This window comes from Wolffia australiana, chromosome 17, assembly GCF_029677425.1.
Source record: "Wolffia australiana isolate 7733 chromosome 17, ASM2967742v1".
NCBI classification, from domain to species: domain Eukaryota; kingdom Viridiplantae; phylum Streptophyta; class Magnoliopsida; order Alismatales; family Araceae; genus Wolffia; species Wolffia australiana.
In genome coordinates, this window is record NC_135851.1 from 9,319,029 (window position 1) to 9,335,452 (window position 16,424).

At 42.6% G+C, this 16,424-nt stretch overlaps 2 protein-coding genes across 2 annotated transcripts; one reads left to right on the forward strand and one right to left on the reverse strand.

Annotated features, from left to right (window-relative positions):
- Positions 1-1,567: 1,567 nt before the first annotated feature.
- Positions 1,568-5,286, forward strand: PMR5 (Pmr5/Cas1p GDSL/SGNH-like acyl-esterase family protein (DUF828)). Its single transcript, XM_078588876.1, has 5 exons — positions 1,568-1,979; positions 3,482-3,656; positions 4,075-4,253; positions 4,413-4,571; positions 4,648-5,286. Exons 1-5 carry the CDS (start codon positions 1,660-1,662, stop codon positions 4,967-4,969), a joined length of 1,155 nt encoding a protein of 384 aa, XP_078445002.1. The 5' UTR covers positions 1,568-1,659; the 3' UTR covers positions 4,970-5,286.
- Positions 4,591-15,113, reverse strand: LOC144714180 (AMP deaminase-like). The gene is made up of 19 exons (XM_078588875.1): positions 14,574-15,113; positions 13,836-14,005; positions 9,118-9,298; positions 8,835-9,013; positions 8,384-8,435; positions 8,184-8,311; positions 7,759-7,938; positions 7,603-7,670; positions 7,381-7,523; positions 7,212-7,273; positions 6,837-6,950; positions 6,595-6,735; positions 6,353-6,505; positions 5,943-5,996; positions 5,756-5,866; positions 5,483-5,656; positions 5,327-5,407; positions 5,147-5,245; positions 4,591-5,090 (listed from the first exon to the last, which is right to left on the reverse strand). Exons 1-19 carry the CDS (start codon positions 15,043-15,045, stop codon positions 5,022-5,024), a joined length of 2,631 nt encoding a protein of 876 aa, XP_078445001.1. The 5' UTR covers positions 15,046-15,113; the 3' UTR covers positions 4,591-5,021.
- Between the last annotated feature and the right edge of the window lie 1,311 nt (positions 15,114-16,424).

Consider the following 16,424-nt stretch of genomic DNA (forward strand, 5'->3'; position numbering starts at 1 on the left):
CGTTCTTTGGCTCTCGCTGTCTCTCTTTTTTCTTTCTCGCGTGTGATCCTGTCTTGACCATTCAATTTTGTATCCAAGCTAAAACTTATTTGAGTCCCATGATTAGAGGATCATAAGCTGTAGTCATACAACTGTAACATGAATTAACTTGATAGACGTTTTGGGATAATACTATTTGGGGATTCATATTAGATCAATTCAGTTAACCCTTTCTCCAAAGATCTCCTACTGTCTGTACGTAGTGTCTCCACACGAACAACCACAAGATCATTCATGCTTACCATGTAAGTCGTATCTGATATTGCAGATAATTCAATTTCGAGTATCCAACAAATAGGAATATTTAGAATATGTGTTTGAAGATTAGTGATCACTGTATTATAATATCATAATTCACAAGGTCGTTGCACGTATTTATGGACTTCATTATAAACATTGCACGAGAATAATAATGAAAAAATATTTCTTTCAGTGAATGTAAATAAAACATGGTGGTGTAATTAGCTTGATGGCCACATCATATCCATCAAAAACAAAGTTTATATCTTTCTTTGTACGCATTACCAAAAAACATCTAGATCGAGAGATATGGGTGGAGACTAGAGAGAGAGAGAGTCTAGCAATGGGAAGAAATGTTATGTTTAATGTTATGAACATTCATTCAGGGAACTACATTTTATGACACCCATGAATATATATATTTTAGATGAAGAGTATAACAATATTAAGTGTAAATCTTTGTAGGAAAAAAGTATCTAGATCGAGAGATATAGGTAGAGAGTGTAGATAGAGAGTTGAGAAATGGGAAGAAATTTTCAGTTTAATGTGACAAACATTCTTTTACAAATTTTCATTTTCTAAAACTCATAAACTACCTTTTACATGAACAAATTGAGAATACAAATATTATATCTTTCTCTCTCCCAATTTCAGAAAAAAAATCTAGCTAGAGAGATATAGGTAGAGACTAAACAGAGAAACTAGAGAGAGAGTTGTGCAATGGGAAGAAGTTTTCAGTTTAATGTGACAAACATTGTCTTAGGTAGAGGCTAGACAGAGAAACTAGAGAGAGAGAGTTGTGCAATGGGAAGAAGTTTTCAGTTTAATGTGGCAAACATTCTCTTAGGTAGAGACTAGACAGAGAAACTCTAGAGAGAGAGAGAGTTGAGCTGGGAGAAGAAGTTTTCAATGTAATGTGATGAACATTCCCTTAGATAGAAATTAGAGAGACATTAGAGAGAGAGAGTTGAGCAATGGGAAGAAGTTTTCAGTTCAATGTGACGAACATTCCCTTATGGAGAGTAGCCAGAGGGATTAGAGAGAGAGAGAGAGTTGAGCAATGGGAAGAAGTTTTCAGTTCAATGTGATGTACATTTCCTTAGGTAGACACTAGACAAAGAGAAGAGAGAGAGAGTTGAGCAATGTGAAGAAGTTTTCAGTTCAATGTGATGAACATTCCCTTAGGTAGACACTAGACAAAGAGAGAGAGAGAGAGAGGGAGAGAGAGAGAGAGAGAGGAGTTTACAGTTTAAAATGAGAGTGAGGGCTGATGGGCACTTGGGCAGGCAGCCATCTCTCTCAAGTGTTAGGTCTCCTCTGCTCCTCTCTCTCTCTAAATCTCTCTCTAACTCTCTCTCTAACGCTCTCTCTCTCTCTTTCATGGCAATGGGCGAGGGGGGTCGGCTGTTCTTTCTGGTGCTGGTCTTGGCCTCGTCCATGGCGGGGAGGGCGCTGATAATGAGCAAGAGAAGTCGTCTGAGCAGTGGCCATGGCGGCCATGGCGATGGAGGGGGGCGGCCTGGGAACGGGTCGGGGTGCGATATATTTGCGGGGAGCTGGGTGAGGGACGAGTCGTACCCTTTGTACCAAGCCTCGTCTTGCCCCGCCGTCGACCCCCAGTTCAACTGCCAGCTCTACGGCCGCCCTGACTCTGATTACCAGCGCTTCCGATGGCAGCCCCTCTCCTGCAACCTTCCCAGGTCTCTCTTAGCTCTCTCTCTCTCTCTCTCTCTCTCTCTCTCTCTCTCTCTCTCTCTCTCTCTCTCTCTCTCTCTCTCTCTCTCTCTCTCTCTCTCTCTCTCTCTCTCTCTCTCTCTCTCTCTCTTCCCTCTCTCTCTCTCTCTCTCTCCCCGCTCTCTCTCTCTCTCTCTCTCTTCGCTCTCTCTCTCTCTCTCTCTCTCTCTCCCTCTTAGCTCTCTCTCTCTCTCTTCGCTCTCTCTCTCTCTCTCTCAATTCTCACTCTCTCTCTCTCGCTTTATCTCTCTCTTTCTCTCTCTCAATACTCTCTTTCTCTCTCACTCTCTCTCTCTCTCTCTCGCTTTCTCTCTCTCTTTCTCTCTCTCAATTCTCTCTTTCTCTCTCACTGTCTCTCTCTCGCTTTCTCTCTCTCTTTCTCTCTCACTCTCTCTCTCTCCCGCTTTCTCTCTCTCTTTCTCTCTCTCAATTCTCTCTTTCTCTCTCACTCTCTCTCTCAATTCTCTCTTTCTCTCTCACTCTCTCTCTCTCGCTTTCTCTCTCTCTTTCTCTCTCTCAATTCTCTCTTTCTCTCTCACTCTCTCTCTCTCGCTTTCTCTCTCTCTTTCTCTCTCTCTCTCTCTCTCTCTTCTCTTTCTCTCTCACTCTCTTAGTTTTCTCTCCTTTCTCACACACACACACTTCTCTCTCTCCCTCTTCTCTCTCTCACTCTCTTACTTTTCTCTCTCTCACACACACTGACACACACTTCTCTCTCTCCCTCTCTGATATCTCTCTCTCACTCTCTTACTTTTCTCTCTCTCACACACACTGACACACACTTCTCTCTCTCCCTCTCTGATATCTCTCTCTCACTCTCTTACTTTTCTCTCTCTCACACACACTGACACACACTTCTCTCTCTCCCCCTCTGATATCTCTCTCTCACTTCTCTCTGTCCCTCTCTTACTTCTCTCTCTCCCTCTCTGCTATCTCTCTCACTTCTCTCTCTCTTACTTCTCTCTGTCCCTCTCTTCTATGTTTCTCTCCCTCTCTTACTTCTCTCTCTCCCTCTCCTCTATATCTCTCTCAATTCTCTCTTACTTCTTTCTCCCTCTCCTCTATATCTCTCTCAATGCTCTCTTACTTCTCTCTCCCTCTCCTCTATATCTCTCTCAATTCTCCCTTACTTCTCTCTCCCTCTCCTCTATATCTCTCTCAATTCTCCCGTACTTCTCTCTCGTTCTCTCAATTCTCTCTTACTTCTCTATCTCTCTCTCACTTCTCTCTCTGTTACTTCTCTCTCTCCCACTTCTTACTTTTCTCTCTATCATATATCTGATCCACTACACTTCAGTCTGCAGCTGAAATCCAACAAACCCATATTTTCCTTCTCTCATTTTACCAATAAACCTATCCACCAATCTCCCTTTCTTCCTCTTACTCTTAATCCATCTCTCATTATCATTGTCATCATCATCATCATCATCATCATCATACTAAAGGATGTGTGATGTGGACGGCGCAGATTCGACGGGAGGGATTTTCTAGAGAGGTCGAGGGGGAAGACAATTATGTTCGTGGGCGACTCAATGGGCCGTGACCAATGGGAATCCCTCCTCTGCCTCTTGTGGGCCGCTACTGGGCCGCACTCCATGGCCCAACTCAGCCGCGGTGACCCCCTCTCTTCTGCCTCTTTCCTGGTGAGCCTCCCAAAATAAGTTCTGGTCGGTTTTCGTCTCGTCCCACGTCCCAATTTTGTCTCCATTGTCTAGAACTGTCTCATCAGGGAACTGTCCCGTCACAAAAGCGGCGCTACCCCGGTATCCGGACCCATCTGACATCGGGGACCGCAAAACCATAAAAGTTCTTAAATTCGAGAAAAAAATCATAAAATGGAATTTTAGTACATTCGTCATCCTCCACACCCACGGACAGTTACGGGCGGTTCTTTGGTCAGGTGGACAAATTTCCGTCCCGTCCGATGTCCGAGGCTTTTGTCGGGACGGTTTTTTCATCGGGGGACATACACACCATCCCATCCCTGTCGGTGCACCTTAGTACTAATCAATGGCTCAGATCTCTCCAAGTCCTTTCCTTTACTGACTCCTATCTCCTCAGGAATACGGCGTCGTGGTCTCGTTCTACCGGGCACCGTTTCTTGTCAACGTGGCCTTGGCTGAGGGCAAAAGGATCCTTCGCTTAGACGCTGTAGCCGGGGGCGCCGCCGCGTGGCGCACTGCTGACATCATCTCCTTTAACACTGGCCATTGGTGGACCCACACAGGATCTCTCCAGGGGTGAGTATCCTCAAAACTCTTCATGTAGAATTCATTTTGCTTTGTTCATAATGCTTTAATAGAAATTTACATTTACATTTTCAAACATGAAGACTAAGAGTTCTATGATCCATTGGAATTATATACATATTAATTTATCATCTCTTTAATTGTGTCAAGGTGGGACTATATCGAGTACGATGGTAATTATCATACAGATGCTGATAGACTGGACGCCATGAGGCGGGCTCTCGTCACCTGGGCCAAATGGGTCGACGAGAACATAGATCGGTCCAAAACTCGTGTTTTCTTCCAGTCCACCTCTCCATCCCATGACAAGTATCTTTCTCCCTCTAAATTAAGGCAATAAAATTTTATTAATCAGTGTCAATGGCTGACTTGTGCTTGGTGGCAGCCCAGCGGAGTGGAATGACCCGATTTCAAAGAACTGTTACGGCGAGAGGACTCCAGTAAGCGGGTGGGCCGACTACCACGGGGTGTACCCGGCACAGATGAGAGTCATCGACAATGTCCTGGGGACGATGCGGGGCCCACCTTATCTGCTGGACGTAACGGCTCTGTCGGCGATGCGGAAGGACGGTCATCCCTCGGTCTACAGCGGGGACCTGAGCCCGGCACAACGAGCTGACCCAACCCAGTCTGACTGCAGCCACTGGTGCCTGCCCGGCCTGCCCGACACGTGGAATCTCCTCCTTTACACGGCCCTCTACTTCTGAAGGTCGACGAGACTGGACTGGGTCGGTCCGGTCCGGTCCGGTTGGGATCGGCTCACGCGTCAATCTCCTCCGCAATGGAGACCTTGCCCAGGTGGACCAGCTGCATCTCCTCTCTCCATATCTGGGCAAAAACCGATTAGTCAACAGAGAGAGAAGGAAAAGTCAACGTTGACTTACCATTTCACGGAATTCTACCCTAATATAGGGAACATTTGATTTGTGGACATTGTTGCCGGTGGGGCCCCGCTTGTAATACATTTTTCCCAGCCAGTGGGACTGCTCATTGTGAGAGGATTAAGTCAGGCTCAGTCGGTAAAGATGGTTAATAACATTGAAGGGTAGAGTGTGGATGTTGACCTTGTGGGCATGTGAGAAACCGGATTGGTAGACTGAGTTTCTCGCTATCTCACATAGATCGCATGAACTCAGTTTCCAAACCTGCCAATACGAGGATAGATTATGAGAGAGAGATGGATGTGGATGTATGGATGTAGAGAGAGAGATGGCCATTACAGAGGCTGCAATACTGTATTCCTCCACGAGTGGTTCTTTAGTCAAGTGGATCTGCAGAGGGTCGTCGGTAGAGAGAGAGACGTTGAGACCTCGCTGGAAGAACAGTTGAAAGGGGTTCCGATGGTAGTCTAAGAACAGGGAGTTATTGCTTAAGGGGGACATCGCCAGGCCGATCTATAAAAGAAGGCAAAGTTAGGGCAGAAGATCCAAGGTACTCCCATAAACTTATTTATCTCAGTAGAAATTGTTCTAGAAAAATAACTCTTTGAATACCTGGGCAAGATAGTAAAGATACTGCAGTACCGGAGATTTTCTTAAATTGATACCGTGAGCAATGTTATGGGAAGTAAGGAATGTGGCAGCAAGATGGTCGATATCGCCAGCCTGTATGGAGGAGAAAGATGATTTCCTGAAATGTTCGAGAGATAACTAAATATCAAAATGGTGAAAAAAGGATTACCTCTCCAGAATGTGGCCGAAGCTTAATCGTTGTCATACCCTTCGACTCGCGGAGCTGACCACGTCAAAAAAAAAAGAAAATATATAATACAATTAACAGATAGAATACATAATCTAACTTGTAGTAGAACAGTTGACCAAATAAAAAGTTTGAACTTCGCTCTGATACCATTGGAAAGAATAATCTACGATAAAGGGAGAAGGGCTGGAGATGATCAATCAGGAGGGATCATAGAAAATGCTGCAATTGCAGGGAGACGAGGGAGAGGCAAAGGAATACTTAATTTTGATTAACTGCTTGACTATCAATATTCAAAAAGGAAACATTCAGGAAGGTCAAAGTATCAAAATACCCCCCAGTATGTAAAATGACATAATACATCTAAGGGAGTTGGGGAGTGTATCTGATACCTTGTTAAGGGTATATAAGTTGGCGTAGCAGTAGTACAAATAGTAAGAGAAGGCAGGGTTAAAAACGTTGGTCCACTGAGCAGGCGTGGGCATGTGTTTTGTGGGCCGTCTTTCCGGCTTGCTTTCGTCGTCCACCAAGTCAAACCCCACGACCTGAAAATTGAATTTTTAAAATCGTGAAAATCAAGATTTATTCCCAGAAAGCCTAATTCTAAATAAAGGAGAATGAAGGCTGAGTTCACCTGCTTTAGGAAAACATGCAGCTGAGGATGCGAGTCTGGGTCAACAGTAACCTCAAAAAGTGGGAGAAAGATGTTGTCTAGAATATTCTGGAAAGATGTTACAATCCCCATCTCCCTGTAAATATTGTAGAGCCTAGGAAACTGGAAATATACAGAAAGTAAGATAATTGCTTTATACAGATGTAACATTTTCTCCAAAAAATACAGATGAAGTATAATCAAGAGGACCAGAAAAACAAGACCTGTATCAACCATACGACATTCTCACTGTATAATTCGTTGTTGACAATCCAGCTTGCCAGGTGGTCCCACTCACTCTGCTTTCTACCGTAAATGGAAATTCTGTACTCGGCCATCTGCAAATATAATTCCAAGTAAGTTCAAAGGAGGAGAAAAATAAATGGCACATTAATCCCTCGAGCATATACAACCAAGATGCCCTGAGTTGTGCGTTTCTGGAAGAGATCTACATGTTTGATCACAGTATCGTTCAAATAATATAATTCAAATGACTATCCAAATTTTGTTTCTATGCGCCAAATGACCATATCGGAAACAATAATGAATGGTCCATCGTAAGTGACAATGTTAATGGTATAGTGGACGAAAAGTATGACCTGATATTTACTCGCAGCAAGATCAGAGAACACCTCTTTTGTCAGCTGAGCAAGAAAGCGTCCTGATGAAAGACAAGTAATAATATTAATCTCCAATAATAAGATAGATTAATAAATATTAAAAAATAAAAAAAGGAAAAAATGATGAAAGATGACACTCAAGTATTACCCTGGATCAGGTTTTCCTGCTTAAGAAAAATTTCCCTCAGCCTACTTTGACCACAGGGGTTATACTTGAGATTGAACTTGTCAAAACGATGAAATGTGCTTTTATCCGCGTGGACATCTAGCAAGTCAACGTTCAGGTCATATCTGTTTTGAGGGAAATAAAAATGAGAAAATCACGGGAAAGTAGTCCTTGAGAATCAAAGAGGAAAGTCAATATTTTTACCCAGTCAAATCCAGGCTTTCAAAAACTTCTTTGAGGGTCATATATGTTCCATCTCGAAATATAACAACCTGCATAATTTCAAATATGAATTATAAAGTTGGTTTATATCTGGCCGGAATAATATCATGGAGATCGGAACAGTTAAAAGATGATTACCTCGTCAGGCTCCTTCCTCAGCTTTGATTTTATAAATCTTAAGAGATGCTTCTGATTCATGCAAGCAGAATGATGAACATGTGTGTCAACCTTCCTGACGTTGTAGAAATCACGATGAGGAGCACTTTTCTGGGCCAGAAATTCGGCGTCTGCATTAAGCATCAGGTGCATGTTGAATTTCTGCAAAACAAAGAATGATTAGAAAAACGATCTAAAACGTTGAACAACAAGATACACAAAATGATGATTATGGCATGATCCCAACCCCCGTTAGGATTAAATTATCATTTCGGCGCTAATGTTATTCCCTTTAAATACTTGCAGCCATCCCAAAGGGAGAGAAGTCAATAACTCCAAGTCTGTGACCATTTCTATATTTTTATCTTCCTATCTCCTCTTCTAACATTCTCTCTTCTTAACATTACCTGCTCAAGAAGAACCAGCCGCCGATGGCATACAGTTCGGGCATTGCCAGCAGCAATCACCCTAAGGATGCGATGCAAATCAGTGAAAAAGGTAGTGGCATCGGCAACGGGGAAAAGCTTTTCTGTAGCTGCAATAGAAGTGAAAGGGTGAATCCAAAGCCAGCGGAAGTTTTTTTTTTATTTGCTCAATTGTTCCTCACAATTTTTGTCTGCGTAAACGTGGACCATCCCATCTTCCATTTGAAAATGATGCTGAAAAGAAAATCAGTAATTTGATGTATCAGAGATTGCATTGCGTAAAGGGTTTGGCCCTCGTTCATGTCAAGGTTAATCAACCGTCATTGATTTCGACGACAACATAGATGTTGACCAATGTTGAGGTAGTTGATTATGACGTTGACGAGGTTACCAGTTGACATTCACAACAACAGGGTATCTACGGCAGATGACGCTGTTCGTCAACTTTGGAGAATCCTAGTTTAAGAAATCAAACCCTTCAAGATAAATTGAGAGTTGACAGTAATGACAACATTGATACGCACATTACCATGATGCCGTCAGCAAACCATCAACCAGCATCATTCACACATCAACGTCATAAGGACATGCCAAGCTCTAGGTAAACACAAGCATGAATTCGAATGTACCCACGTCAGTTTTTTCTTCCAAAGTATACATGAACGGGTTTGGATTAGGCCGTGGCGTGCAAGGGTCTGAAATGATTTCTTTAACCCAGGGAGCCCTGTCCTCCCTAAACAGGTAATTTTCTCTCAACTTGAGACATTCTTGGAGGGTCATGTAAACCTCAGCTTCATCAGCGGTCGGTATTTCTGGAAAACGCGTAAGAGGCAATCAAAGATATTCATCAGAAAATTTATATTCTCAAGTCTTATGAAGTTATTTTCTTAGTAAAAAAGTCGTATGACGTTCTGACCAGTCGGAGTAATCTTAAGAGTTATAAAGTTCTCCTCCTCTGGCTGATTCCTAAAGATATCAGCCGCCACTGGGTCCCGTGGAACACCGTGTAAGTCCCCAGAAACACTGTGGGAACGGATCATATTAGCAGCAGGTGATGGTTTTTTTATTCCATCAGAATTAATATGATCGTCTAATTCCTGAAATGAATAACAGCAACTGTCATTCATTAAATAACTCAACCAAGCAACAAACCTCTTGATTAAAAAATGAAACAGCATTAAAAAATTAAACATGGAGGCCTTTTAGTCTAATTTAGCACAGTGTCAATTATACACCTAAACCTTCTAACAAGGCTGCTATTTTATTAAGTGGTCTAATGACGAAACTCTTGCTTGTTGAAAAAATAAAAGTAATTCTATAACCATCAAGAACCTGTAAGAATCAAAACCAAAGGGAATGCAAACCAAGTTTTAAGCCAGCTCAACCTATTTAGCGACATAATAACTGCCCCACATTATATCATGGTTAAAATACTTAGAAAAAGTTTTTTAAAATATAAAAGGGATGAACACCCGACGAATCGGTGAATCTCCCATCAGAACCATTTCAGTCCCTTCACCATCATTCTGATCCTTATTCCAAATCTCCCCTCTCCGCCTGTCACCCGCGGGAGCCATGCCGCCTTAGATCCCTCCACTTAGTATATAGATCCATCCGTAGAAGCCATCCTTCCCCTGAACTGCACCTTGTTTCTGTGTAAGCAGATGGGCCACAACACTGCCAAAGCTCGGTCACATTCTTCATATCCTCTGCCTCTGCAGTTCTGGACTAAGTCCCAGAAAGCCTCTTCAGATTTCACCTTCACCTTTGATATTGCCTGGCTGCCCCAAATCATGCGCGCAAATGAGCGCTCAAAAAAGAGATGTTGCAATCTTCTTCCCCATTTGATCATAGCATGCATTGAGAGGATGTATATGGATATAGCCTCTTGCGAAATCTTGTCATTAGTCGTATTCGTGATAGCAGCCATGCAAAAATACTCACCTTCAACGGGACCTCTTGTTGCCATATGAATCTGCATGCCCGAAATAATGACCTGTCTTCCTCTCGCCCCTCCCAGAGCTCGCGTAGGCCTTGTGGACCGAGAAGGGGCCATATGTCCATGCCCATCTGACTCGTTTTCTATCAATTGGTTTTAACTAGAGTAGGGCAGTTGCATGTCCATGAGTTCAGACACCCGCTGGTCTGATAGGGCACCATGTTCGGGTTCCACATTCCATCCCAACAGTCTCGGACCAGGGTGCTTAGATTCCATGTGAGTGCATAGAATCGGGGAACTGCCTTCCTCAGGATGCCTCTTGATGACCATGCATCCAGCAAAAACTTGAATGTCGACCTGTCGTCTAGCCGGGGCGAGAAGAATCTTTGCACCATTGGGAAGATCTGTCTAAGCCCTTTCCAGAATGGTAACTCCCCTGGAGCACTTTTGTCTTCTCCTCCCAATTGAGACTCCTGCCATAGCTGTCTCACAGCAATCTGATGACTACGTTGTCCCGTAGATTCATGATTCTTTCCAACCATTGGGGACAGTAAAGCATTGGAAGCCTCCCAGTCGGTATGCTTAGTATTTCTGTGCACAGTATCTCCTCTTCTGGGAACATTGCTCAAAAAGGCTGACTTATTTCGGTTGATTTTAAGTCCCAAGAAATCTGCAAATAGATCAAGTATGATAGACATTTTTATGCTTCCCTTGTCGACCATTCAATGAAGAAAGTGATATCGTCAGCATATTGCAGTAGGGGTATCCCATTGCTATAATCTGACATTTGGTACCCCCGCAGAAATCCCTTTGAGCATGCCGTGTCAGTACAGACCGCAAGTGCGTCCATTGCCAGGACGAACAGTAATGGTGCAAGTGGACATCCTTGTCTAACCCCTCTTTGTGGCTGGATTCAACCTCCTTCTGGGCGTTAGTTTATTAACACCATAAAGGAGTGAGGTGATGCATCTTTTTACCCAAGTGATTCACTCTCTAGGAAAACCTTTCCATTTAATAGAGACCCACAAAAAATCCCTATCTAGTGAATCATATGCCTTGGCGAAGTTGACCTTCCACATGAAAGCTTTAGTGCCATTCCTTTTCTATGATGCTAATATCTCCCCCGCCAATAATCTTCCCGGAATGAAACCTGATTGAGCGGGTCCAACAAGCTCTCCAATACTAGAGAGTGGACAGTGAGACAATCAGATATATAGAATTGGACAGTGAGATAGGTCTGAAATCTTCAATTTTGTCAGCTCCCTGGCATTTCAGCAGCAGAAAAAGATGTGATCTGTTAATCTTCGCCATATTCCTTCTTCCGTGACGAAATCCATCAAGCGTGGCAATCACATCTGCTCCCATCATTTCCCAGCACTCACTGTAGAAGAATACCGGAAAGCCATCTGGGCTCAGTGCCCCTCACACTTTAGTCCCTTAATAGCTTTTTTGACTTCCTCTTCTGAAAAAGGGCCAATTAGTTCCTCTTGATGTTCCGTACTCACCATCCTTTTCCCTCTACTGCACCATTTCCAACAGCACCGTTCCCCCTCCTGGAGAAAGATAGGAAATGATCAGCCACGACCTGTCCAACTGCTCGTGCACCGATGTATTCCCAGTGTTGTACCTTTATTCTCAAGATTTGGTTTGTCTGTCTCCTTCCATTTGCTGCCAGATGGAAAAATCTTTTTTTGAAAGAAAACCAGATGGAAAAAATCTTGTGTAGCCATAATTGTCTTGGGCGTCGTCTCCAATCCATCTCCATTTTCATATCCTCCTCTTCCACCACTCCTCTCCATCTTCGTCCCTGTACCTCATCTTAATTTAGGATTCTGCTGTCCTCCACCCCATCCAGTTGCTTTATTTCAGCTAATGACTCATTTCTCATCCTCTTTCTGTCATCCCAGATTCTTTTCTGGTACCCCATCAGATGCTTTTTCAGCCCTTCCAGTCTCATGGCCAGTGTCTCAATGTCAGACTCAATTCTGACTTGTGCATTGTATGTTTGGCTTACCTCTTCTTCGAACCTGTCTTAGCGGAACCATGATTTATCTACCGTGAAGTATATAGATCTCCTTTGCATCTCATTCGTTGCCACATGATTGGCGTGTGGTCTGATAAGGGTCTCGGCTTGGATCTCGCATCTGCATTTGGGAGCATTTCTGCCATCTTGATTGAGCATAAAAATCTGTCTAGTTTCGATTTCATCACCCCTCTTGTCAAGCTCCTCCATGTGTATACGCAGTCCTGTCATTTGGTCAATCCCTCGATTCTAGCGTCACATTGAAAACTTTCAGAAAAAGTTAGTCTATGAGAAGCCTATGGATACGATGTTAAATCCATACAAGGGGTACTTTGACCATTTCATAGCCCTGAGAGCAATATCTCAATTTTATCCAACAGAACGCGACCTTTTCAAATATTTGCACCCTCCCTCGCTGGAAGGGAACGAACAAGCTGTGTTGAAGATAATGGTTTCCCCTCCGTATCTGCCTCTCCCAAGTCATTCCATCACAGCAGTGATCAGATCGTTTCTCTCTCTCGCTCTCTATGGATCGACAACAGCCATTACTCTATCTACCAATCTTGCCCATGATATTCCATCTCCTCTTTATCAATTTGGGTGAACACCTGCTCGGATCAATCTTGCATTTCTTTTTTTTTCCTGAAAAGATATTTAAGGCGGTCACCCAACAAAGAGGTAACCAACCAATAAATCTTGCATTTCAAGCGAGGTCAATGAGTAAATCGGATACATCCCTCAAGGTTGTACCAAAACACAGCCAAAGACCAACGAATCAATGAAATGGAATTTTTATTGACAACAGCGTTTCTTGCGTTCCAGTTGACATTTCCAAGGATTATAAAGACTACTCTTTCACCCACAAGGTTCTTAGATAGCAGAACATGAGGAATCCTTTTCATATTTTCTCTAGTTCCTTGCCGTTTGAAAATAATCCTCTGCCGTAGTTATGTTTTGAGCTACCAAAGTATTTCATCAGTCTTTCGTCAGGTGTGGGTAAATTCATGATGAATTTTCCCAAGGATGAGGAATTAAATCTCCCCTGAGACCATAGTTTCTTCTTCCTCTGCACAGAAAAGTTTTTCCAAGGTCCAAGGCTGGGAGAACTACTTCAACTTTTGGCGGCAAGCGGCAAAGAAAACCCCCTTGAAGTTTAATGGACCCTAAACTAGTCTCCTTTATTAACTGATAGAGAGAAGACTGAGACCTTTTTTCTTCCCTATCTGTCTCTCAACCGCATTTTCAGCTTGACACATCCGAGCATCTTGAATATTAGAGACACAGGAATAACTCACAGCATAAACTGCACACTCTTTGAATGACTTGCAACAAATTATGGAATCCGAGAGGAACTCCAATTACTCTATAAGGACCTCCTTACGAAATTGTAAGAAATAAATACGTTGTCATTGGAAAGAACCACCTCATTTTCGGGATGAAGAGGATGCAAAACTAAAGTTTCGGACCAATGTTACGCTAGCTTAAGTTATATAACAGGTCTTTTAAAACAGCGTGTGAAAAACTAACCCCTTTTAGCATACAAAAAAATTCTGTCAAAGTTCATTGTCTCCCCAGAACACCCTTTGCAGTGCAGAAGGTTTGTATCAAAAATCAACCATGTAACTAATCGAAAATCAATGAGGATAGGGACGATGAAAAAAATCAGGGATACCGCAGTTCCATTTGCATGCAGATAAGCAGTGCCAACGTTAGAACCAGTCGGCAAGTTTTCTTCCTCAAAATCATCAACTTCTACCCTCGTCTTGGTATATGAACCATTGGATGTGGGAAGAGCCAACTTGAGGGCTGAACCAGGTCTCTTCATTGAAGCTGCACTGTTTCCTGAAGCAACCGAACAAGAAGATGAGAAAAAAAAACAAAGAAAAATACAGTTCTTGGCATGATCTAATATTACATGGAGCATCAGTTTGCTGTGATCCACACGTGGCATTGATGCATGATACCAATTTATTCATCCAAGATTTGTTCATGGAAGAAATAGAGTACCATTTCATGTCTAAAGAAAAATATACCATTATATGGGCGTCCTATCCCCTTCTAGATTCGTATAATAACTACAGACACCATTACTCGAAAAAGAAGATTTAATAAAAACACAAATAAACAAAACAGCAATCCGTCATCAAACGTCCTAGACCAGACATGTACGCTCATTTGCTTCCCAATTTTATTTGGGGACCAAAAACAGATGACTAAGAAATTCTTTGGTGTTTCCTGGATCTAATTTCCTTATAATGTTTCGGGTTCGAAAGAAAAGTAACTATGAACATCAGATTAAGGGTCAAATCAACGATCCTATCAAAGAGCTTAGACTCTGAAAAATGATCCGAGAACGTCTCAAAAGAAGAAATTTTCACCAATTGCGAACTAAAAACATATTCTTCGATACCTCCAGTAAGAATATGCAGTCTGGGGGAATGTGAAGGAACAGTCAACCCGAGTCTATCCACCGCCAAATCGGACCCACCAAACACCGAAGACTGACCATTACCAGTCCCCCCCACCTGATCAAACCCATCCTCATCATCACAAATCACAGCTCTCACATCAGGCAGAGAGGCCGATCCCCGCTGGTACAGCCCAGGCGCCCGAAGGCGAGAATACCTCTTCTGATCGTTCCTCTTGCGATAACTTCTCCGAAGAAGATCATCTCCGTCTCCACAAATCTTCTCTTCCCCCTCGGATCTGAAATTCTCCCCATCTACAGTCCGATCACGCTCCGCCCTCGCAAATTCAAGAACTTGGGCGAGTGTCTTCCGATGCACGAAGTACGCCGACATGGCGACGATGGAAGCTCCGACCAGCGCCGCCATGGCGAGGTGAGCGACGTAGGCCTCCATCAGCCCCTCTCCTCCCGCCATGGCCGAGCTTCAGCAGAGCTCCGAGGTCAGTAGCGCCTTCTACACCCCCCCCCCTCCCGCCCTCACCCTATCTATGTTCATTCCTATTTATACTGTTTCAAGTTTTCACATGCGCTAAACTCTAAGTTCGCACGTGCGAAAATTTTGAATTATTTGTCTAGGAAAGATAGGCTCTCTAGTGCATATCCATTGAGATCGTGTGAGTGCTCGCCACGTGTCAACCCCACTATGGGTTCAGAGCGGACCGAGCGTAAATATTCGAATTTATATACCAATTCCACTTGCTAGAAGCACAGATTAATTTAAGTAAAGTTTTGTTTTTAATGACGGGATGGGAGCCGTCGTGGGCTGGTGACGGGGACGGAGGCCGGAGATGGACCCCACTTATCCACTCGTTTTCGAGAAATGTGAGTCAGCATGGGCCCCTTAATTAATAATATTAAATATTCTCATTTATACACGGATCCTACTCATCCTGTCACACTTTTCCCTACACTGAAACTTTCTGAAAACAGATATGGATTTTACCGCAGAAAGGAATTTTTGGGAAATAGATATTAAGTGGATTTTGATGATGGGACTAAGTGAGACATGACTATTTTTGAGTGGGTGTAAATATTCTAATTTACAAACAGAATATTCAAATATTCTAATTATGAAGTGTTTGTTGATGACACGGAGCAAGAGCTGGCATGCCTTAATGCGCAAATATTCCCATTTATATATGGACCCACTCATCCCAAAAAGAAACTTGCAAAAAAATGAATAAATAACTGAACCCATATATTCCAATTTACACATAGACCCCCACTCCTACAGAGCCTCCACTAATTGGCGTGTGTGCAATTTACACAAAGACCCCACTAGTCCACTTTTAACCGGAGTCATCAGATAAATAAAATAAACTCTGGGAAAAAATGTCACTATGATGCCCATTTTGACCAGAGGCACAAGTAAATACAACGAACTCTGGGAAAAAATGTCACTATGATGTCCACATTAGATAAAACTGAACTAATTGTTGTGGGTGAAAATATTTTAATTTTATAATGTCCATTTTAGATAAGACTGAACTAATTGTTGTGGGTGAAAATATTCTAATTTTATAATGTCCATTTTAGATAAGCCTGAACTAATTGTTGTGGGTGAAAATATTCTAATTTTATAATGTCCATTTTAGATAAGCCTGAACTAATTGCTGAACTAATTGTTGAGGGTGAAAATATTCTAATTTTATAATGTCCATTTTAGATAAGCCTGAACTAATTGTTGAGGGTGAAAATATTCTAATTTTATAATGTCCATTTTAGATAAGCCTGAACTAATTGTTGTGGGTGAAAATATGTACATAAAATTAACTCTGGAAAACAAGTCACTAT